General features: G+C 36.4%; 3 protein-coding genes across 3 annotated transcripts; 1 reads left to right on the top strand and 2 right to left on the bottom strand.

The window, feature by feature from the left end:
* Nucleotides 1–7,001: 7,001 nt before the first annotated feature.
* Nucleotides 7,002–11,465, top strand: LOC124532401 (odorant receptor 13a-like). The gene is made up of 9 exons (XM_047107302.1): nt 7,002–7,119; nt 7,368–7,555; nt 8,492–8,659; nt 8,758–9,007; nt 9,147–9,243; nt 10,069–10,168; nt 10,339–10,446; nt 10,893–11,057; nt 11,415–11,465. Exons 1-9 carry the CDS (start codon nt 7,002–7,004, stop codon nt 11,463–11,465), a joined length of 1,245 nt encoding a protein of 414 aa, XP_046963258.1.
* A 9,832-nt stretch (nt 11,466–21,297) lies between these two features.
* On the bottom strand, nt 21,298–22,068 carry LOC124532469. Its single transcript, XM_047107375.1, has one exon. It carries the CDS (start codon nt 22,066–22,068, stop codon nt 21,298–21,300), a length of 771 nt encoding a protein of 256 aa, XP_046963331.1.
* An 818-nt stretch (nt 22,069–22,886) lies between these two features.
* LOC124532468 lies at nt 22,887–24,065 on the bottom strand. The gene has a single exon (XM_047107374.1). It carries the CDS (start codon nt 24,063–24,065, stop codon nt 22,887–22,889), a length of 1,179 nt encoding a protein of 392 aa, XP_046963330.1.
* Nucleotides 24,066–25,771: the final 1,706 nt, after the last annotated feature.

Here is a 25,771-nt window from a genome sequence, read left to right as displayed (position 1 = left end):
GTCTTCCTAAGTTAAATGAAATGAAAAATATTAGACTACTTAAAAGTCGATTTACGATTATATAATGTAGTTATAGTTATTGGTATATTTGGAGCCGGTGTCAGCCACGGTGCCCTTGCCCCAACAATCAAAAGAAAGAAGCGATACGAGCCCCTTGATTGATCCAGTATATTACTGTGTAAAAGGTTATTTGTAAAAAACATATTTGTTAAAGTATTCTCGTATTGTTTTTTGATAGATATACTGTAGGGTTTTATTGGCTGACACCGACTCCAAATATAACAATAATTATAACTACATGATATAATCGTTAATCGACTTTTAAGTAGTCTAATATTTTTCATTTCATTTAACTTAGGAAGACTCTAAAAAATATGTTGAATACGCAATTATTTTTATTACTTTTTCGTGCATATTCATTTGTTTTAAAATAGTGTTTTGTTTGAAGTCGGTTTTTCTTTTTGTTAAAATTTTTACTTATTTTTTGATTTTAAGTGAAGCTGATGTTGATTAACTATTTTTTTTAATATGGATAGATTAAGCGTTCCGTTTATATGAGTCAGAAACTACTTCGAGGACAATTTCAAAGGAAACTTGCGAATAAAGCAAAAATAGACTTTCGAAAATGCGGATTTAATACGTCACGCGGCGTAAACTACAAGGATCCCTCGAAAGAGCTGTAATCGAACACAGCAAAAAAACTTTGAAAAAGCCAACTATATTTCGTACATCATATGACATCACATCACATACACAAAATTTGATTAAAGATAGAAATTCTGCCCCATATCGCACCCTAACTGCGAGCCGTATAGGAGTTCCATCACTACATATTATAAAACAAAGTCGCTTTCTCTGTCCCTATATCTTTAAATTTACGCAACGGATTTTGATGCGGTTTTTTTTAAAAGATAGTGTGATTCAAGGGGAAGGTTTGTGAATATAATACATGAACAATATAGTAAAGAAACACTGATAATTTTAGAAGTTTGCGATGTGATGTCGTAAATAAACAAATTCTGTAGTATATTTAGTATCAGTATTGCACCCGTGCGAAGCCGGGGTGGGTAGCTAGTTGATTATAATATTCGACTATGATAATTACATAAACATAACCACATTACGGAAGGTAACTCAAATATCCAAATAACCTATAAATAAAAGATTCGACTGAGTATCGCTAACGTGCTCCTCAGAATTGTTCCGTTCCCTTCCGTTCCGTTACTTTGTCATGGATCCTGTGCTCAGAACCTTGCCAAATTTTCACCAAATTATCCTTGAAGTAAAATATATATTTTATTGTTAGCAAAAAGCAAATAATTAAATTAAAAAAAAATAAAACTACTCAAAATTAAAAGGTTTCTTATTTATAATCAATTTAACAATTAAACTTAAATATGAATAAAAACAAAACTATTAAATCTCTCATAAGAATATCTTTAAATCAACAAACAAAACTTTACATAAATGTTCTAGCAATTATTTATTCTAATAAACACACAAAAATATAGAACAAAGATTAGGACTACAAAAAAGGTCTCGTCAACGTCTGTACGTTACGAGTGCTCAAGAAAAAGTGTCCGATCCCCCCTTTGTCATGCTCTTTTATAGTTTTACAATAGTAGGACACGTGACCACAACACCGGTGATGTTTTTATCGCTAACACGGCCTATCCTGACGACGGCGCGCCCTCGCCCGTTTGGTATGGCACCTCGTTTGATGGCTCTGGCATTTGATCTACGAACTCCTCATTCTCGGTTTCAAAAAATGATGTACAGGTGTCAGGGGTCCATTCTCCATGCCACATAATCATGTATTCAGCCGCAGCTTGTGTGGTTTTACCATACGAGCCGGCTAGCAATCTTAACTCATACCTCCCATGAGGTAAAACTTTTTCAACTTTATATGGACCCCGCATGCCACCATCCAGTTTGCCTGTCGATTGACTGGTCTTCAACACAAATACAGTGTCACCGATCTTAAACGTACGAGGCGCAACTCGGGTCTTGTTTGTGCGGTAATCCTGGAGGATTCTGTTACTTTCCAGGGATTCACTGGCTTGTTGACGTGCCAGTTCGCGCAGCGACTCACGATTAGGGCTTGTCCCTTCAAGCGCTATGTCTCGCACAATGGAACGTAGCACTGGTGTTGTGGCCTCGGTACCTATTAACAGATTTAAAGGAGAACATTTAGTTGATTTTTGTATTGAAATATTTAATGTAAGTTGTAATTTCCATAAAACATCGGACCATTTTTCTTGTTTAAAATTACTTTCTATTCTAATCATATTCAAAATGGTTCTACAATAGCGTTCTACTTGACCATTACTTTGGTGCATTTCAGGTGTAATCAAATATAAATCACTACCCATTTCCGAGATCCATTTAACAAATACAGAATGTTCATACATTCTGCCTCTATCAGCTACAATTAATTTAGGTGATACAAATAATGACATGGCATTTTGAAAAACTCTTTTAAGTTCATTACAGTCTTGTTTAGTAATTGGGTACAAAAGACAATATTTGGTAAACGCATCTATAATAATAATAATAAACTTATAGCCATTCGAAACTGGCAATGGCCCTAAAACGTCAGTATGTAATGTTTCAAACGGTACATTGGGCTTACTCCACGATTCGATTGGCTGTAAGGGTTGTCTGGCACATTTTTTGTAGGATAAACATACAATACAATGTCTAATATACTTTTGAACAAAAGATCTCAATCCTGGGAACCAAAAATGTTTTAAAATTAAATTGACAGTTTTATCAACACCGATATGCTGATGTTCATCGTGAAATATGCGTAATAAACTAAGACGATGTCCTTTTGGTATATAACAAAGTAATTTTACATCTTTACCCACGGAATTATATTTATAGTAAAGCAAATCATTGTGTTTTACATAACGAGATGAATCAAGTTCCCCATCATTCAATTTTTGTAAAAGAGTCTGAGTCTCTTCATCAGCAGCCTGTGCTATTTGGGCCCAATTTCGAGGTCTTTGTATTTCACAAATATTTACCGGGTTGCGACTAAAATAGTCAGCATGTGCTAATGCTGCTCCCTTACGATACTCTAATTCAAAATTGAAATCTTGTAGATAGATCCACCACCGAGCTACTCTCGGTACTAGATCTTTCTTTCGTTGAGTGTGTTTCAAGGCATTACAATCTGTTACTACTTTGAAGTGAATACCTATAAGGTAATGCCTAAAGTGTTGTAATGCCTTGACTACTGCCAATGTTTCCAATTCATATGAATGGTAGCGTGACTCTGCACCAAGTGTAACTTTGCTAAAATATGCAACAACAGTCTTGCGACCATCCATATGACTCTGAAGCAAGACAGCCCCGTACCCCAACGCGGATGCATCGGTATGAACTTCTGTTGACAAAGAAGGATCAAAAATATGCAAAACCGGTTCATTAGTAAGACGCGATATGATGTCTTGTCGAACATTCTCTTGATCGTTACCCCATTCGAATTTTACACCCTTGCGTAAAAGTTGAGATAAACAAGCAGTTTTTATCGAATATCCAGGAATATACCGTCTAAAGTAACCTGCTAGCCCCAGAAATTGCCTAACCTGTTTAACGTTAGTTGGAACTGGGGAACGAATCAAAGCTTCAACTTTATAAGCGCTCGGTCTAACCTGACCATTTCCAATCGTTCTGCCTAAATATTCAACTTCATTAGTGAGAAACGAACATTTTTTTAAGTTGAGCGAAAACCCAGCAGAAGTTAAAACTTTTAAAACATCCCGTAAAGTGTCTAAACCCTCATCGATAGTTAAACTAGGTATGAGTACGTCATCGATGTATACTAAGACGCGATTTTGCTCAATAAAAGGTCGTAATGTATTTGAGATAATGCGTTGATAAACGACTGGAGCGTTAGCCAAACCATACGGCATTTTTAAATACTCGTAGTGTCCATCTGGGGTAACAAATCCCGTCAAATGAATGCACTCACTACTCATTGGTATTTGATGGAACCCAGTGGCCATGTCAAGGCTTGTAAAAAATTTACTTTTACCTAGTCTGTCTATGTGATCGTCAATAAGTGGTAGGGGGTAGCGATCTTTTACAGTTATTGCATTCAATGCCCTAAAGTCAACACACATTCTGTCTGTGCCGTCTTTCTTTTTAACCAAAAGGATTGGACTAGAATATGCTGATTCTGATTCTCTTATAATACCTTTTGATAGAAGTTCCTTAATAATTTGTCTAACGCGCAATTTTTCTTCGTGAGAGAGTCTATAAGGTCTATAAACTATAGGGGAATTATTAGATAAACGTAGAGACATAGATCCAGTTTTGACCGTACTTGTAGCGGTGCCAGTAATAAAATGTTCCGAAAATTCACTAACAATTGACAAAAGACGATCTTTATCAGTACCAACCAAAGGTGTTTTTATGATATTGTCAGATGTTGTTTGTTCAATGTTAAACACATTTTGTACACGTGTCAAACATTGTCTGCCTTTTGATCGCGTGTAAATAACCCCATCCCTGTTTAATACGTCAGTACCTATTATTATAGGCGTATTCATGTAACAATCAGCAACAATATGAAAATCGATTTCTAAAGTAATTTCTGGAAATTCTACAGTCAACACGGTTGAAAAGCATGACTCTACTTCTTGACTTCCAATACCGCGTAAAATACGAAAACAAGGCGTCTTGTGACATTTAAAATGTTTTATGATAGATTCCGATATTAAAGAAATTGTAGATCCACTATCTATTAATATATCAACAGGAACGCCTTGTATAACGGCCGCACAAATATCATTTTTCCTTCTATTATCAACGACTTCACGACAAAAGTTTACATTAGGTTTACCCTGGGCTTCAACACGTTGTTTTGTAAAACAGTCCTCAACTTTATGGCCTATCTTTTTACAGAAAGTGCAAAGATCCATTTTATTTTGCATATTGTTTGTATTATTGGGGGTAGTTGACGAAAGGTTACGCACATTCCTATTACTGTTATTTGATTTGAAACGTTTCGAACATTTATATTGCTTATGACCAAAGCTACCACAAAGAAAACATTTACTTTTTGTATCACTATATTCCCTTTTACGCGTATTAACGTAATTAGCTTTATAATCAGACATTTCGCGATGCCCCCGAATTACCTTATGTTGTAACGGTTTAGTATATATAGAAAAAAAATTCACTAAATCATCAGGTGTAAGTTTGGCGTTAGTGGCGGCAGCGCGTATTTGAGGATCAACTATACCCCTTATTATAATTGCCACTATTAATTCATTGCTTAGACCATTAACAATTTTTAAACGTAATAATGATCGCCTCGCGTATTCGGCATAAGTAGGATAGCTATCGGAATTAGTACTCATTACTTCAAACAATATGTTTGCGATGTCAACTTTACGAGGGCACAAGGCCTTAAAGTCCTTTTTAAAGTTGGACCACGTACGATTACTTGTAACCCACTCGTTTAACCATAATTTCGCGTCCCCTTTAAGGCAATTACCAATATGAGATAAACACTCCCTATCGTCCCATTTGTTAAGGATACGTACGTGATCGACTTCATCACACCATGCATCTATATCATTATATTGCGGGTCAAAATTTGAGATATAAATATGAGTGGATCTTACCGGGATTAAGTTGATGGCGTTAACAATCCTGTCGGTCACCTCACTCACAATGGTATCGGAGGATACCGATGGTCCCGGCCGCACAGACATGTCCAGACTAGCACTATCGGATACCTCGGTTGGACGCGGCAGTGGTGATGCTGGCTGTATTTCTGATTCCGAGTGATCAGGTGTTGGTGGTAGCACAGGCAACACATCAGCAGTACCTGATCCAGAAGCCTGAGCCACTGCATTGCTTAAACGCCCGTTGCTGGAGCTATCCTCCAAGGCATTGAGACGATCTAGAATTGCCTGCAACTGCTGTTCTAAACCTTGTATTAGTGTGTCATTAGTATTTTTACCTCGTTGTCTCTTACTTGTGCCTGACATCTTAGTCAGAGGCAGTTAATGAACCCTAGTCAGAATGCCAAATCAAAAGGAAATCTAGCTATGGAGCCAGATCCCACTTCTGATGTTAGCAAAAAGCAAATAATTAAATTAAAAAAAAATAAAACTACTCAAAATTAAAAGGTTTCTTATTTATAATCAATTTAACAATTAAACTTAAATACGAATAAAAACAAAACTATTAAATCTCTCATAAGAATATCTTTAAATCAACAAACAAAACTTTACATAAATGTTCTAGCAATTATTTATTCTAATAAACACACAAAAATATAGAACAAAGATTAGGACTACAAAAAAGGTCTCGTCAACGTCTGTACGTTACGAGTGCTCAAGAAAAAGTGTCCGATCCCCCCTTTGTCATGCTCTTTTATAGTTTTACAATAGTAGGACACGTGACCACAACACCGGTGATGTTTTTATCGCTAACATTATAATAAAAAAAGAATTATCAAAATTGGTTAACGTGATTTTCAGTTATTCACCAATTTGTCGCGCATATACATAATGCAAATTTAAGACTTATGTCGTTTTCATATGGATACCATCATCGGAAAAAAAAAAAAAATGGGACCCCACGGGAAGCACTTCCTTTCAAACAAAAAAAATTATCAAAATCGGTCCACCCAGTGAAAAGTTATGAGGTAACAAACATAAAAAACAAAAAAAATACAGACGAATTGATAACCTCCTCCTTTTGGAAGTCGGTCGAAAATGTTTCTATATTTTTTCTCATTATTTTTTTCTTAAAAATGAGTACTTACGATTCTTTGTTAATATTGTATAAGCATTACAACCAAAATGAAAAAATCTACAATCAAATATTTATATTACATTATAACATTTTATGCTGAGAAATTATATACAAATGGAAACGAACAATGGACTATTTAAACTCAATTTTCGTAGTATATTACATTATACGAGCTGTATCGCCTCGATGTGATAAAGTACAGATCAAGCGAATTAACTAAAATGAAGATTTTAAATTCAATATGGAAAAAACTCACAGACACCGATGCTATAAAATCAGCAAGTGGAAATCTCGAAATACAATTTTTCGAATATATTTATCGCGTCACATATATTTACGGTTGATATATTTTAATTAATCATAAATCTTATTTTATTGATATGATATGGCTGGAAAGAATGTTACTTGTGAGATGACGTCAGACAGATAAGTATGGAAGAAGAAGATGAATGCTGCGCAGATCCTAAGTATATTTGGATAAGGGCAGGAGGATTATGATGATTTTTTTTATTTGAATTAATTTTTAATAATAATCAACATGAGTCTAATTAAATATCCTCCCAAAAAAGGTAATTAATATTTTTTAGGTCTTTCAACTTCTGACCACAGTGTGGCTTATTGGATATATAGTACGACAGTGAAAACTCTATTACTGTTGCTCGTATGCTCTGAATTTTGGAACTTCTTCAGTATTACTTGGACTATCGATGGAGTTATAGATGCAATTAATATTATCTTGATACAACTGGGTTCTTTTTGCAAGTACAGAGTACTGGTAAATCTTATTTTTTTATACTATTGGTTAGCGGACGAGCATATAGGCCTCCTGATGGTAGTTGGTCACCACCTTTCATAGACATTCGCGCTGTTAGAAATATGAACAATTCCTTACATCGCCAAAGCGCCACCAACCTTAGGACTAAGATTGTATGTCCCTAGTGCCTGTAGTTACACTGGCTCACTCATCTTTCAAACCGGAACACAACGATACTAAGTTCTATTGTTTGGCGGTAGAATATCTGTTGAGTGGGTGGTACCTAGACGAGCTTGCAAAAAACCTTACCATCGTTTTTTTTAATATGTTTAAACATATAAAATATATGTACAGAATCGACCAATGTGACTAAGCAATTTAGTCTTCTTTGTAGAACCCTAAGGGTTTCCAATAACATTAAAATAAATAAATAGTAAGTAAATATATGCTCTCTCGACTAACTACAATCACATTCTTTTTGTCAGTAGAAGATTAAAAAAACTGACTCCTCTTTTTTATTATTATTTGGATTAAAGGGTGAATAAGATAGTATATTATAACATTAAGAATTAAAAAACAATAGAACAGACTCCTGCTCCTCATTACCGGAGTGTTTTAGAACGGGAATTCCACCCGCCTTAAGTAACTCAGTTTTATCCTTCATAGCCTGGGTCTGTGCTGTTTCAAGTTGTTCTACAACTATGTTTGGGTGTAACGGCAAGAACTGGTATTTAACACTCAATCTCACTTGTTTCTCCATCTCCATATAAACTCAACTTGTCTAACAATCTCTTGCTATTTACCTTAAATTTATGAAATAACCTTCAATATCGTTGTTCTATCTTATTTCCATACACGCAACTAACACTTCATTATTTTTTGCTTGATTACTGTAAAGTACGTTTATAAGTTTTTTTAATCCGTTACTAAATTACGTTAAGTAAGATTTAATTTTAGACTTCCAAAAGGCACATATTCAAAAGTCTTGCTTCTTCCATGGAGTCAGGGAATTTTGATTTATCGACTGAAGAGAGGAAAAATATACTGGAAACCTGGCGGACAAGGAACGATACGTGGCTAAAATTACTGTTGGGGATAGGAACTAGCACTGTCATTGCATGGTATGTTCATTATTATAATAAAGTAAGGACTTGACTTAATTATAAAAAAGTAATGAATTTTTGGGTCTAAAATTAAATTTATCATTATAATTTTTTAGGCAGATTTACCCTCTTGTGGATGACCTGGATTACAATTTAATGGTTTCGATTAGATTACCATTTGATTATAGAACACCGGTTCTATACGCGATCACCTACATCTTTACACTGATAGTGTTTTCCTTAATATGTTATTTTGTTATGACAAACGATCTCAACGTACAAGCGCACTTAATGCATTTGCTTTGTCAATTTTCCATACTTAACGACTGTTTCAAGAACATAATAAGTGATTGCCAAAGAAATTTTAAAGGTAAGTTAATTGGTAAATGTAACATTTAATAATAGCATAAATGGTAAAATTCTATATTAGTTCAAGTCAGAAAACAGTGAAATATTTTTCGTCATATATGATATTTTCCCAGATTAACCATTTAGATCTTCACTTTTAGATATCGATTTGAATAATTTACATTTGAATAAAGAATTTACTCAAGTGTACAAGTGTAGATTAGGTAATTTGGTGGATCAACATACGCTCATATTAAAGTAAGTATTCATCTTTTACTCTATACTTTAAGAAAAGAACTTTCTCAAATTCTTGATATTATTACACAGAAACTGTCTGAGATGAGAATAACTCAAAACGAATGTATAATTTCAAATAATCAAGAGTCAAGTGGTATCTATTTCTGCATTTGACGTTTCTTGTAAGACTTGACTTACCTTACCTTTAGAAAAAATATAATTCCATTTTCCCGCATCAACAATTTCATCTTCTTTTAACGATCATTATTATACAGGGTTATTGGTTGTTCGATATTTTCCCGTTAAGAGGTGATAGATTGACTGAGTGACTATTTGCAATAATTTTAACCCCCTATATTTAAAAGTGAACCATTTTTGTGTTTTCGCGTTTTTCTTTAAAAATATTTAAAAAAAAGTATCAATTAAAAAAACAAATAATAATAAATTTATAGTTTCACATGATAAAATTAATGGATATTTCTGGAAAAATTTTGGTGAATATTTATTTAATACCATACCATCTAGACAATCCTGGTCAATAGTTCTGTAAAACAGTATAAATGTACGTATAACTGCTAAATTCAATGGCAAAAGTTATATGCTTATGGATTAAAGTAGATCCCTTGAACATATCTGATATAACTTACGACGAATAAATAAATTAACTTTATTTCATGTAATATAGGTGTAGGTTTTCGGATATCATTAAAGTTAACGGTATCAGATGACATTCTGACAAATGTGTGTAATTCTCATTCGAGCAGTTTGATGAAATAAGCTCAAAGCCTTTGACAAGCTGTTGCTACTTTTTATATTATAAACGAATTTTTTGTTACATATTCTCAGGAATACTTTGAAACTTCGCGATTTAATGAGCATACCCATGTTGATTCAGCTGGCGACTAGTACAACACTTATTTGTTCCATAAGCTTTCAAGTTACAACGGTAAGGATACTGACGTCATTAAAACTAGTATATTTTTTAAATTACATAAAATAATGAGGAAATAGACAGAGATGCATCTTTAATGAATTGCACTTATACAATAGTTAACTTATGAAGTCGTGGAAATATGTTTATGCGGAATTTAAAACATATTATGTATTTTTGTTCAGTCGGTGGATGTCAATATGACGAAAGGACTTATGAGCCTCTTTTATCTCGGATACAATATGTTCGTCCTTTATATAATCTGTAGATGGTGCGAAGAGATAAAGATTCAGGTATGATCACATATATTTAACTACATATACCAATAAACGAGAAGAAGTCCTCGAACGGATAAAATCTGCTAAACTGTGGCACATGAAACTTATACCAAAAGTTACAGCGCATTCCCGCGAAGGCATTTTTATATTATTAATAGTAGATGTTGTCTTTTATGTATTATCTACACTAATAGTATAAAAATGAAAGGAACTCAATCTCTCACAACTCAGTCTGTCTCTCTGTCTGTTGCTCTCTCACGGTCAACCACTGAAATTAATTTGATATTATTTGTTACGGAGCAAACTTGAACGCCAATGGGGACATTACAGAATTTGTGCTGAGAGATCAATATGTACATTAACTATGATTTAAGTTCTAATTCGAAATAAAACCATTTTTTTATTTCGTATATAATAATAATATTAATAACTTACTACTAAAACTATTATTTACAATTCAGAGTGAAAGTATAAGTGAAGCAGTATATTGTTCGGGATGGGAGAACGGTATCGTAATGGCGCCGGGGGTACGAACATCTATTTTACTAATACTGGCCCGTGCTCACAAGCCCACTGGACTATCCGCTGGAGGCATGTACGACCTCTCTTTGGAAGCGTATGCAAATGTAAGAACAACTTGCTATCGGTAAATAGACAAATAGGACAAGCGACATTTCTTATTGCTGTCTATGTTTGAACAAGGAAAGGCTATTTATTTATAATATGGAATGTAAAACTTTATAATATTTCTATTATTACACATAGGCTTATGATGACTTACATGAGAGATATAATAATACGATATTCATTTGTTTTTTATATAATTTGAATACGTGTGAGGTAAACAAACAAGAAAGACAATAGGGCCTTTTTTTGGCATGAGTTGTTTAGTCAATATAGTATTAATTATATAATGATTTTATTGTATTTCTAGGCTTATAGGAAATACGTTAAACTATTTCATTATTAATTTTATTTTTTAGATCGTGAAAACATCATACAGTGCTCTAACAGTTCTTCTTCAACTTCGTTAAATAACATTTTTGAGACAGCCGAGCTTGAATTGTGTTGCAGCTGTAATCAATTATTTTTAACATTCGATGTGACTCGGAATCTTTGGCGCACCTCGGATTAAGGACTTATTAGAAGTTATGTGTTCAGCCTTAATCATTCGTTGAACACAGGAAGCTTGTATTTATATCGCTTTTAATATTTCAATGTATTCGTATAATAATTTTGCTTGTTTTACTTTGCCTTGTATTACGTTATGCTGTAACTTTATTAAAAATGTTAAATAATTTAACGCTTTCACCACCGTGGTATGGTTTTGTACCCCTCCCTCTGACCTTAAGTATCGCCCATTATATATTCCGCACAGCAGTAATATTTGGTATTATTATAGTTTGGTTTGAAGAGTATGTAAGCCAGTATAATTACTGGCTCAAGGGATATTGTATCTTAGCTCCCAAGTTTACGATGCGTCTATGGGTGGTGGTATACTTACCATCACTCAGATAAAAATGAAAATAAAACTTTTAATTAGCGATTACTATTTTATTATATTTATTTACTAATCTCCAATGAGAGCTAAATAATACTTTATCTAGTTTAGTTTTAATCAATTAAAACTTTATAGGATTTTATTAGAACACGGGATCGAGTTTCGAGTGTATATAAAATAAATTCAACTAGTGACAATGGTAGGGGTGAAAGTGACAATAGTAGTGGTGATCGGTGTTTACGTAGCAAACGTACAAGAAAGGAGGTAGTTCGATACGGACACCTCTAACATTATCAGCATCTACCCGCACACTTCAGTCTCGTGAACAAGACATTCGTAGACAATGTCGAAATATCGAGCTCCACCGAACAATAATAAAAAACATGGTAAATATCCCGAAATTAATAACTTTATCAATTATTAAAACTTATTTATAATTAAGTATCTTAAATTAGCTTCGGTATTTTAGTCTTAATGTAGAAACAGATAATACAAATAATTCGAATGAAGCTATCGAAATTATTTTATGTTTTGTTAATTTTTTGTGCTCCAATTCGCTTTTAGAATTAACAAGGAATAAAACATCTCTTAATAAACGGAGCAAGCAATTATTTCAACAGACTGAATAATAGCGATTTAGGGATAAAATTTTGCTAGCATTCTCGCCAGTGTTCCAAGCAGCTTATAACGAGTACTTCGGTTAAATCTTTTGTCGTTTGTAAATGAGAGGAGCACACTCAAGTGCCGAGAGTTGAAAATCTATTGTGCTAAATACAATCAAAAAACAAACAAAGTTATTTAACTAGCATTTTTTTTTTTTTTTTTATTATTTGGATCTATCTACTGCTACCACGCTGAGTCAATTGATTGATTTTGATGATTGGTAACAGATCACATAGTCTAGGATTCAAGTCCTTGGTCAGGGCAATAAAATCGTTAATGTTTTTGAAGCCATCATATTCTCAGTGACGGGTCGTTGTCTGGTAGTAGCAGTGTTTGAGAAAGAAAAAAACAAATGCTCATTTATGCGGCACAATTATAAAAAAAGTTTAAAAAATAACTAACTTAGATTAAGTAATATGTTCTTTATTTTTATAAAGAACATACATGAACTATGAAAAAAAGAAACAAAACAAAGGGAAATAAATATAAATAAGAGATTTGGTAAGCAATGATAGTAATCCTAAGTGCCCTAAATAAGGCAATTTAAGGAGTGGTAATTTTTTTACGCCATCAATGTCTACAGGCAGAGGTGACGACGACTTACCATCAGGTGGCTCATTTGCCAGTCTGAGTCTGCCTATTTTTGCAATAAAAAAAGCAAAGCAATTGCACTTGACGCAGGAATCTAAAGGCACTTAGAACAATCTTGCAAGTAATGACTTGATAAATTGATTACATAGCGTTTGTAGTACAAGTGTGTGAATGTGTTACACATTTATTCCCGACTAATATTTATAAAGATAATAAACAGATGTGCAATATAGTAGCATTTAAGTACAATTATAAGATATGATTAATGCAATCCAGTCGAGCTTAGAAGATTTCGGAACTTTGTCAACCAAGCGACAGAAATTCCTTTAATATTCCATTTTTTTTATTTAGATGCCAAAAGTGGCAATGATTGGTTAATTTAAATAATTCTAACTTTACTTATATTTTAAAATATTTATGTTTTATGTATGTTTGACGAAACGAGCTATTTCTTTTATTTTATTAAATAATAAAAAATAATTCGAATTAATTATTACATTATGTTTAGTAATTAAGCATTTGTAAGTATTTTTATTTTTCCTCGCTATAACTGTTTACAGTATGTATCTGCCTATCTTCTGTCTATCTTATTGGTAAATTCTAATTTCAAGAATATGAGAACATCTCCAAAAAATAAACACAATATTATATGATTTTTTCGTTTTTCAAATATTTTTACTTTATATAATGTATGTTAAGAGTTTCCTTTGTCCATAAACAGGCTAATAAAAAAAAACAAAAGCGCGCTAAACTGAATTTAAGCGCCATTAAGTTTTTCTTTTTGACTTAGCGTGACTTGTAATTTGTTAAAAGCGTTCGATGTGCTATTTGAATTTGAAAACTTAACTGAGTAAGTTGTTTACTTCAACATTTATCTTGATGGTTTATTTATGTTTAGATAAATTCAAAGTTAGAGTTGTTTCTGGCTTCTTAGTAAACTGTAAAAAGTATTTTATATATTTATTTTTAATCTGTTTCACTTCTGAACGCTCGATATATTGTCTGTGTCGCATACTTTCAATACTTACACTTCTTCGTTTAGCACAAATTATCGGTGCCACATGCCCATAATTTCGAAAGAGGACGTGTTACCCATTGGATATCCAAGCTCTTTAAATAAATTCCGACTTCCGTAAGGGCTTACGTTTAAGTTGTCTCTATAAATAAAAATGAATTTTTATATGTTGCTGGGATATTACGTATTAGTAAAAATTATAATATCTGAGACTACGCTAGAAGGCTATGGTCGAGGAGAATCCACGTAGGGTCAAGTTTGTAGCAATAATAAATAGACATATAAAGTAAATAATTTAAAATTTGTTTATATGAATCTTGGTGGTAGGGCTCTGTGCAAGTCCGTCTGGGTAGGTACCACCCACTCATCAGTTATTCTACCGCCAAATAACAATACTCACTATTGTTGTGTTCCGGTCTGAAGGGTGAGTGAGCCAGTGCAACTACGGGCACAAGGGACATAACATCTTAGTTCCCAAGGTTGGTGGCACATTAACGATGTAAGGAATAGTTAATATTTCTTACAGGGTCATTGTCTAACGGCGATGGTGACCACTTACCATCTGGTGGCCATAAAAAAATTGACCTTAATACGTATATGTAATTCTATTTATTACTTACAGTGCAGTAAAGGGATTTCACTTACAATGGTACTTTATATAGAAAAAGCCTAAAAAAAAGTACAAGTCCAGTAAGGTGACAATCTCTCTTTTGAAGTCAGTTCAAACGTGTTACTTTTTCTCGTAAATTTATGGTATAAAAAGGGTTGTCATAATTAACACGTATTATACATAAATATATTAATATAACGGTCCCTTTAGGTAGATTTATTTAAGACAATCAAAACGACATAACATTTAAAAAGCTATACTTATAGGGCGTAAATTAAGTGCGGTTGTACTTAAAGGTTACCACGACATGTGTAAACCAAATTGAGAAACATAAATAGAGCGTTACGTGAATGTGTTGATTAGGTAATTAAACGTTTGCTTTGATCATTAAAGTTCGGATCAGTGGAAAGCGAAAACAAAGTAAAATAGATGTTGCGTTGTGTGCTGTGTGCTGGGCTTTTGGCACAGAACATGTTTGATTACATTTAATTATCATGTATTTTTAGACGTAAACATATAAGTTATCTTTAATATATATGTAGTATCGATTTTTATTTTAATAATATCTGTATATAAATGTATCTGTTATAAAGTAATGTGTAAAATCGAATGTTCTGTGATCTTCTTTTATTTTTTTATTCATTTACTAACTATTAATGACAACGAAACAATGTATAATTACCTATATAGCAATAATAATAAACTAGTTTGTAAAGCATTTATTTTTATTTTATGATGTTTCATTGAGTTTGGATTATTTGAGTTCGGACTACAGTGCCTAAGTAATAGACAGAACGATTTTTAAAATAGAACAGTGACAAAAAAAAATATTGTTGCCTTTTGAAAATAGAATGTTTTGCAAGAGAATATTTAATATGATATTATTAAGACAAACTTAAAGACTACAAATATAGATTATTTAATGGTCATTCACATATATTTTGTATTGCTATGTTCCGGTATGCGAACAAGTGGGTCAGTTTGATTACAGGACAAGGGACAAAGCATCTTAGTTCCCATGCGTGACGCATCGATGACGTAAGGAATGCTTATATCCCTCGTAGCGCAAATATCTATGTGACCTGTTTTGTTAACAGCCTTATTATTTATGAATTCAAAAATAAGAACTTTCGTTAATCTTTCGTATCATGTGCGTTCAAGGTCCTTGAAAGAGATTAATGTAAGAATAAATTATCGCCCGATGATCCTCACGGCCGTGTGACTTCTTAAGTGAATTTGATTATAGCCGTAGTGAATTATTGATGTGATCTCACTGCTTGCTTAACATATGTCTGTTTTTTAAGGCCGACATAATTTATCTGTTAAATAAAGTGCAATTTAAATGTTGTTAAACACTTAATGACTCAATTAGTGTAATTAAACTTTTAAATGTTAAAGAAAGTATTCCTTGTAAGCTTACGAATCGCAAATAAATAAAAGAAAGTATTTTTAGTGACTAAAGTTAGTATTACTAGCTTATTATAGCATATTATATATTTCTTGTAATTATTATTAATAGATATTATCTGTAGATTGTAGCTGATAAGCTACAGCTAGATAATATCTATTTTGTGAAATTGTCGAAAGTAAAAAATTCCATCGTTAATAACCTTTTGGTTAGGTTAGATTATTTATAATGTAACTTTAATTAAATATGATATATTATAATGTATCGAAAAGTAATGCGTTAAATTGTAAGCAGAATTTTATGGTTCAAAGTCATTTAACAGTTATATTTTGACATTATAATGTAATGGTATATTAAGTTAAATAAAACTTTAAAGAAAGCGTATTATACAATCGCACTTTGAACAAGATACAATATTTAGTATACGTTATTGTTAACAGAATCTAAACTGTGTCCAACTTTCAGCTTAGTTGGTTCGGTGAAACTTGTTTTAAATTCAGTGGCAAAATTTGACCTGCTACAAACAGCTGAAGTTAAATAGAGGCTCGTAAAATAAAGCGTTCTATCAATAAATAACAATTTAACGAAAACTTTCCGTTTATATATAATGAAGTCGTTTCTCTACAAACTCACTGAGAAACACTATGTATGAAAGTCGTTATTCATAGTAAAATTTAGAATGAGAATATACCGGCTACTTTCAGGATAGTGTACATATTATCGTAGATGATAGTTTAAGCGCTGTAAATGTCCTCAGTATATACGAAATTAACAATCATATCAATCAAAAATTGTATTATTATCAAATTATATAACAATGTCACATTTCGCATGGAGCACAGATACAACAATAAAAAATTTCTATCCAACTGTATTCTAAAAAGACTATTTAGCCAACGTAATATGAATGTTGAATCTGCGCATTTATTAAAGGATCTTCTCGATGTCACTAGTGATTGCTTGCACGAACTCACTAATCTTGGGATTGATGTCAGTTCCTGGGATGTAATTGTAATTTACATTGTAAGTTTGAAGTTGGATGTAGAATCAAGGAAACAGTGGGAACTACACGTGAGTCAATTCTCCGATGATCTACCTACGTATAAACAATTTCGTGAATTTTTAGAGACCCGTTTTCGAGCCTTGGAATTCATGGAACCCAAGATCATGTACTGATACCGTACGAAAACTTCTCGAACCCAGTATAACTATGGACTAGTAAAACACTGTACTTCAGAGCAAGACAAATTTTATTAAAATAATCAACACTATGTACAAATCCGTGAGCGAAGTATCATCGCGATTCAATTCGGTCCCAACGCCATCTAGTGAAACCATTGTTAAACATATCAAATGTTATTTCATATTATATTGATATTTTGTGAAGGCGTTGAGTTCGAACCGATATTGAACATTCCGCCCACCAAAAGGAACATTTTCCTTTTCGTACCGCCCACCATAAACTTCAACAAGAAACAAAGTGGACTGTAACATTACACAATATTGAACAGTGGACGATATCTAAACAACTATTTTTTTTTTTATTTAACCTTTTAGTACAACACAATCATATTCACAGGCGTAACATTTTCTAACACACAATAACAAGGTACTTATAATTCACTACGTAACATGTTTAAACTATATTTTATCCATCCTCATCTCATAAAATGAATAATATAAAATACAAAGTAATCAAATTAACAAATGTGTTTTTATCTTTATAAATATTAACTATAGCTATTACAAAACGAAACTTACAAAATAATAAGTTATAAAATCTCATCAATCATCATCATCAACAGCCTATTTTTGTCCACTGTTGGACATAGGCCTCTCCCAGTGCACGCCACTGTGGTCTTTCTCCGGCTACTCGCATCCAGCTCCTGCCTGCCGCCTTGCGTATATCGTCACTCCACCGTGCCTGAGGACGTCCTACACTACGTTTGCCGAGACGCGGTCTCCACTCTAGAACACGTTTTCCCCAACGGTTGTCGGTTCTACGACAAATATGACCAGCCCACTGCCACTTCAGCTTACTAATCCGGTGGGCTATGTCGATGACTTTGGTTCTTTGACGGATAACCTCATTTCTGATGCGATCCCTCAAAGAAACGCCGAGCATAGCCCTTTCCATAGCACGCTGAGCGACTTTAAGTTGGTGGACCAGCCTTGTCGTGAGTGTCCACGTTTCGGCTCCGTATGTCATGACGGGTAGGACGCACTGATTGAAGACTTTCTTCTTAAGGCACTGTGGGATCGACGATGTTAGGATTCGACGTAACTTCCCAAACGCTGCCCAACCCAGCTGAATTCTTCTATTCACCTCGTCCTCAAGGTTGTTTCTACCTAATCGCAGAGTCTGCCCGAGGTAGACATATTTTTGAACAACTTCGAGAACGGTACCGTGTATCGTAGTCGGTTCCGGTAGAACATGTTCATTGAACATGACCTTGGTTTTATCCAAGTTCATCCGTAGGCCGATACGCATAGAAGAATCAGCCAGCTCGTTCAGCATTTGTTGTAGGTCCTGCAGCGTTTCTGCCACGATGACGATGTCGTCTGCGAATCTCAAGTGAGAGATGTATTCGCCATTGATGTTAATGCCACGTCCTTTCCAGTTCAGCGTCTTGAACATATCCTCCATTGCATTAGTGAACAATTTGGGGGAAATAACGTCCCCTTGTCTCACTCCTCGATGCAATGGTATGGGATTTGTTTGCTGATTTTGTACTCGGACGGACATGGTGGCAGCTTCGTAGAGACATCTCATCACTTGGATGTATCGCACATTCAACTTGGCAACGCTGCAGGGACTCCAGAACAGCCCAGATTTCAACCGAGTCAAAGGCCTTCTCATAGTCCACGAATGCAAGACACAGGGGCCGATTATACTCATGGGACTTCTGTATAATCTGCCGCACTGTATGGATGTGGTCTATGGTGCCGTATCCGGTCCGAAACCCGGCCTGCTCCGGGGGTTGGAATTCGTCGAATCTTCGCGCAAGACGGTTCGTGATCACTCTTGAAAACAGCTTATAGACATGGCTCAGTAGGGATATGGGACGATAGTTCTTCAGCAGGGTTTTGTCTCCCTTTTTGAAGAACAGGACGACCACACTCCTACTCCACGCCTCCGGAGTTCTCCCTTCGAAGAGGACAGAGTTAAAAAGCGTCTGAAGTTCCCTAAGTACCGGTTTACCTCCCGCTTTTAATAGCTCTGTGGTAACGCCGTCCTCTCCAGGGGCTTTTCCATTTTTAAGCTGTCCAAGAGCAGTCTCGATTTCGCCAATACTGACTTCAGGCAGGTCTTCGGAGAAATGGCGTGTTAATGTAGCTCTAGGATCCTCATTTTCGGGATCAGGTCGAGATGCATGCGATGCGTATAACCGGCCGTAGAAGTCCTCTACTTCCGAAAGTACTGCCGGCTTAGAAGAAACGACTTCTCCACTTGCTGTGGTCAACTTCGTCAGGTGGCTCCTTCCAAGAGATTGTACGAACACCTTAGACCCCCGATTCTGCTCAATAGCTCTTTTTATTGCAAGAGTATTGGAGCACCGGAGGTCGTATCGTACGCGCCTGCTGATCTCTTGGTTTAATTGCCGTTTCTCTGACGAAGTGACAGGTGGGTTTTCACGTCGTTTCTTCATGAGCCCCAAAGTCTCTTCCGAAAGGTTCGACTTCCTGCCCTTACGCTGCATGCCACAATATCTCGTGCCTTCTTCCCTGAGAATTCGAACTACATTTTCGAGGTTCTGGTTTACGTCCGTTGGGGTTTCCACGGCAGCGAATCGGTTCTCCAGGATTGACTGGAATGTTTCAGATCCCGCAATGGTTTGGAGCAGCTTTGGTCGGAGCGTGGACTTCATCAGACGGGCGCGCTCGGCCTTAAAATTGATATTCAGAGAGCCTCGGAGGAGTCGGTGATCACTACCGGTATTGAACCTGTTAATCACTGAGACGTCTCTGAATATATGCCTCTTGTCCGTCATTATGAAGTCGATCTCGTTTTTCGTCATAGTGTCGGGGCTTTGCCACGTCCACTTCCTTTGCGGCTGCTTCTTGAAGTAGGAGTTCATCAAGAAGAGCCCCTCCCGTTCGAGGAAGTTAACAAGCATTTGCCCCCTATGATTCCTGCTTCCAAGTCCATGGGGTCCTACTACCGATTCGCTGCAGTTCTGTACTCCCACTTTAGCGTTGAAGTCCCCCATGACAACGTTGTAGTGGGTTTTCGTGGTGAAGTGGAGGGCCCTCGATATGTCATCGAATAATTCTTCCACTTCATCGTCCGGGTGTGTCGAGGTCGGTGCGTACGCTTGCACCACCTTGAGGCTGTACCTCTCGGTGAGCTTTATAATGAGGTACGCTACCCTGTTCGACACACTGGAGATTTCCACCACGTTGTCAACTAGGGACTTATTTACCAGAAACCCAACGCCACCTTGGGATTGTTGGTCACCCTCTCGGAAGTACATTAGGTGGCCTGATTCGAGGGTTACGGTGTCCTCTCCCTCTCTACGGACTTCACATAGCCCTAATATGTGCCACCTAATTTTCCCAAGTTCTACCTCAAGTTGCGCTAGATGCGAGTCAAGCCGTAGCGTGCGTCCGTTGTACGTCGCAAGGGTCAGTCGGTTGTGGTGGCCTCCCGTAGCCCGGTGATTCTTAGCACCCCCCGTCCCGCCGTTACCATCGTCGCCACCATGACGAGGAATAGCGGGGCTGCCGGGAACTGGGGGCCGTGGCTTGCGTGTGTGCTGTATGTGGAGGTTGTGCCCATAATCGCCACGCTGGGCAGGCGGGTTGGCGATCGCAGGGCGTAGCTTCTCGCACCGGTGACGCTGCTGCCCGTCACCGGCCTGTGGTATTTAGCTACGCCTATTATGTTGATGGTTATACCGCCATCAGTCGGTCGCCAGAGCCTCGTTTGCTGGTCGGCAGGATGCACCACGGGCAGGTGAGGTTGGCTTGGGGCACTAAGGTGTAGTTTGCGCCCCCTTACATCCCTTACATCTACTTACATCTACTTTATAAAATCTCAGGAGAACAGAAAACAAAATAAAACAAGGTCAAACGACTTATTCTGTGACAGGTAGTAAGCATAGCTTTGAAGTTGGACGTTTAATCGTAGTGCCTTTACAACGGATAGTGACAACGCGCGTCAAATTGTCCTTTCCCGGGTGCAGTTGAATGATTTTCCCGTACAGCCATTTAGCTGGAGGTAAGTTGTCTTCTTTTATTAAAACAATATTGCCTACATTAAACTCGGGAGTTCGGGTAGCCCATTTATGCCTTTGATAAAATTGTGTGAGATTCCGTCGATTCCATCGACGCCAGAAATGTTGCACCATACGTTGGACTAATTGCCACCTGCGTAAAGTGCTTAGTGTAACGTCCTCATAATTGTAATCAGGTGGAACTACTAATGGATGACCGACCAAAAAGTGACCTGGAGTTAATGGTATGGGATCTTCTGGATCGTTACTACTTTGAGATAGGGGCCTAGAATTTAAGCACGCCTCAATTTCAGCCAGAACGGTGGTCATCTCCTCAAACGTGAGGGTGGAATCGCCGATTACGCGTTTCAGGTGATGCTTTACACTTTTTATCCCTGCTTCCCACAGTCCTCCAAAATTTGGTGCATGGGGAGGAATAAAATGCCACTCCGTTTGAGAGTTAGCAAGAGCCGCTGCAATGTTTGTAAATATTGAGCTTTCTTGAGCAAACATATTTTGCAATTCCTTGGCAGCACCCACAAAATTGGTACCATTGTCGCTCCAAATATGTCGGCAATGGCCACGCCTAGAGACAAATCGTCTAAAAGCTCCCAAAAAACCTTCAGTAGTCATGTCTGAAACGGCTTCCAGGTGTATGGCTCGCGTGACCATACAGACAAATAAACAGATATAGCCCTTATACGAGCGTTGTCCGCGACCTTTTGATACCCTCATATTAATGGGCCCCGCATAATCGACTCCAGAGTTAAGAAACGGTTTGCTTGGGGTCACCCTGCTAGCTGGAAGCTCGCCCATTAATGGTTGGGTTGTGGGAGCAGCGTAGCGAATACAAGGTACACAATTGTGTATATATGCTCGAACCATATTTTTTAACCGTCCAATCCAGTACCTGTTGCGTATAAAATTAAGCATCAGTTGTTGCCCTCCATGGAAGGTTTTTTCATAAGCATCTGCTACAATTAACTTGGCCAAACAAGAGTCATGAGGAATAACAATTGGGTGTTTTGTCTCTTCAGGTAGCTGAGATTGATTGAGTCTACCCCCGACGCGCAATATACAATTTTTATCAATAAATATATTTAATTTATGTAATGAACTTTTTTTATTTATAGGTAATTTATTTTTCAGGGCTAACAATTCTTCTTGAAACGACTGTTGTTGACTTTGCTTGATACAAAGTTCTAAGGCTTCATGAATTTCTGTGACTGTCAGGTAAGTATTCAATTTAACATTTGATTTACGACTTCTTATTAATTGTAAAAACCTTCTACAATAAGCTATGACCCTTAATAATTTTCTTAGTGATGAAAACCTCGACCCCCAATTCGCGTCAAAATCCAATACTAGATTGACTGCATGGACCTTCACAATCTTCTTCTCCTCTTTAGTATGTATCGCACTTGGTCTTGTATATTGGATCGGTTCATTCCTTAGCCAACCAGGTCCTCGTTTCCAAAGATCACTATTAAGTAGCATGGTTGATGAGATACACGAGAAGCGATGTCTGCTGGATTGTCTTTGGACTGAACATGAGCCCACTGAGTGCTATCCATCAAACTAAGTATTTCCGATGTTCTATTAGCCACATAGGTCTTCCACCTACTTGGGTGGTCGCTTAACCAAGCCAGCACAACGGACGAATCTGTCCAGGCATGAATATCTGCCTTAGGAATATTCATTACTTCGGCTACTTCGATTAATAATTTTGTAACTAGAAGAGAGCCACATAATTCTAGACGTGGAATAGATATTTGTTTTATGGGCGCAACCTTTGACTTGGCGGTAATAAGATGTGAGTGTATTTCTCCACTCGAGTCTATAATTCTGCAGTATACTACCGCTGCATAAGCTATGTTTGAGGCATCGCTAAAACCATGAAGTTCAACTGCAATGTTGCTCTTCCTCTTACCTATCCATCTTGGAATATGGAAATCAACCAACTTCTCCAGCTCTGCTCTGTAATATCTCCATTCTTGTAAGAGTTCTGGCGGCAGCTCTTCATCCCAGCCCACGCCAGCAATCCATAATTTTTGAATAAAGACTTTCGAGGTTATAATGCACGGCGTTATCCATCCCAAGGGATCGTAAAGTCGTGATATTTCTGATATTTCTGTTCTTTTTGTTTCAAATGCAGCAGGAGGTGGCAATCTAACGGAATAATCAAATCTATCAGTGTAGCGGTTCCAAGTCAGCCCTAGAATCTTTGTTACCTTATCTATTTTTATTTCCAAATCCTTACCAGACTCCTCCTTCAATTCTTCCAATAAGTTCATCCTATTACTTGTCCATTTTTGTAACTGAAATCCTCCCTTTTCCAGTACTTTATTCATTTCTTTATATATTTCTTTTATTTCTGTTTCAGATTCGCAACCCGTCATCAGATCATCCATGTAGAAATCTGTCATTATCCTCTCAGCAGCTAATGGATAATCCCGACCTTCATCGCAAGCAACTTGATGCAATGACTTAACTGCTAAGTAAGGAGCGCATGATGTTCCGAAAGTTACAGTCAATAGTCGGAAGTCTTCTATATTTTGGCTAGGATCTTTTCTCCAGACAATTCTTTGAAAGTCATTATGTGACCGCGCAACTTTGATTTGACGATACATTTTTACTATATCTGCAGACAGGCAGATAGGATGTTGTCGCCATCTCATGACAATGTGTCTCAAATCTGCCTGGAGAGTGGGTCCTACCATCAGGTTGTCATTTAAGGAAACACCGTTCGTTCCCTTACATGACGCATCATATACAACTCTTACCTTAGTGGTCAGTTTATCTTGTCTTACCACTGCGTGGTGAGGCAAATAAACCGCATCACTTTTATTTAATTCCAACTTATCTGTAATTTTTTCTAAATGACCCAGCGATATATATTCATTTATTACATCAGCATATTGTTGTTTTAATTTACTGTCCCTAGCCAACTTCCTTTCCAATCCTAACAATCTTTTTATAGCTATATTTTTTGAATTACCATATTTACACGACGGATTTTCTAAACGAAAAGGTAGCTTAACGATATATCGTCCCTCAGAATCCCTTTCGGTCGTCTTCATATAAAAGTCTTCACAAGCCTGTTCCTCAGGCGTGAGAGGTTTTTTACTCAGAACAGGTTCAGCGTCAAGTTCCCATAACCGTTTTAGCATATCGTTTTCTTCGATATGAGTAAGCATAGTGATAACCGTATTACGAGTACTAAGAGACATTTCTTGTTTACTGACCTAGCCTGATACAATCCACCCCAAATGTGTGTCTTGGGCGACCGCAGAACCCGTAGGGCTCTTGATTAATCCTTCCTTTAGGATATGACAGTAAGTTTCCGCTCCTAATAAAATGTCAATTTTGTTAGGTAAATTAAATTGTGGGTCAGCTAAACGAATCTTTTGAATTTCTGGCCAATTCTGAAGTTCAAACCTCGAATCCGGCATAACTGAGGTCAGTTTACTCAAAACATGCGCAGTTACGTTTAAGGTGAAAGAAGGGTCATGCAGTGACTGTAAATTAATGTTAACGACATGTCTAGAGACGATATCACCGTGACCTCCTCCTATCCCTGCAATAGTAGTCTTCGCTACGACTTTCTTCAAACGAAGTAACTGTGCTGCTCCCTCAGTTATAAAGGACGCTTGTGATCCTTGATCCAACAAAGCTCTCAAGGTTTGAGAGGACCCATTTTGTGATTCAGCTTTTATGAGAGCTGTGGCTAACAGGACTTGACCCTGTGCTTTATCATTCACCAAATGAGTTGCTATATTTGCAGTAATATCATGTGGTCTATGTTCTGAATCATTTTCATGTGAGGTTGTTGGCTCCATTGGCGTAGCAACCTCACTAGTTAAACTAGGGTTCGTAGGGTGCAACAATGTATGATGTTTCCGCTGGCAAATACGGCATTTGAGAGGAATACGACATACTTTAGAAGTGTGATTGACTCCTAAGCAATTATAACATACACCTAAAGATTGGGCAATACCACGGCGCTTGTCACCATCTAGCTGGCAAAACTTTTTACATTTAGGTAACTTATGACTCTCGGTACAATGCGGACATGAAACAGTTGTACCATGCAAAACCTTAGCGTGAGAAATAGAATTATTGACTATCTTGGGCTTAGCCTTGGGTTCCATGAATTCCAAGGCTCGAAAACGGGTCTCTAAAAATTCACGAAATTGTTTATACGTAGGTAGATCATCGGAGAATTGACTCACGTGTAGTTCCCACTGTTTCCTTGATTCTACATCCAACTTCAAACTTACAATGTAAATTACAATTACATCCCAGGAACTGACATCAATCCCAAGATTAGTGAGTT

Source organism: Vanessa cardui, chromosome 9 (genome assembly GCF_905220365.1).
Source record: "Vanessa cardui chromosome 9, ilVanCard2.1, whole genome shotgun sequence".
Classification (NCBI taxonomy): Eukaryota; Metazoa; Arthropoda; class Insecta; order Lepidoptera; family Nymphalidae; genus Vanessa; species Vanessa cardui.
The sequence above is the reverse complement of the archived record's forward strand: the minus strand, read 5'-3'. Positions and strand labels throughout refer to the sequence as shown.

Coding starts and splice junctions, on each gene's coding strand:
- LOC124532401 (XM_047107302.1), top strand. CDS start 7,002: ATGAAGATTTTAAATTCAATATGGAAAAAACTCACAGACACCGATGCT. Junction 7,120..7,367: donor TCGCGTCACATATATTTACG/GTTGATATATTT, acceptor AATATTTTTTAG/GTCTTTCAACTTCTGACCAC. Junction 9,244..10,068: donor CAACATACGCTCATATTAAA/GTAAGTATTCAT, acceptor ACATATTCTCAG/GAATACTTTGAAACTTCGCG.
- LOC124532469 (XM_047107375.1), bottom strand. CDS start 22,068: ATGACTACTGAAGGTTTTTTGGGAGCTTTTAGACGATTTGTCTCTAGG.
- LOC124532468 (XM_047107374.1), bottom strand. CDS start 24,065: ATGTATCGTCAAATCAAAGTTGCGCGGTCACATAATGACTTTCAAAGA.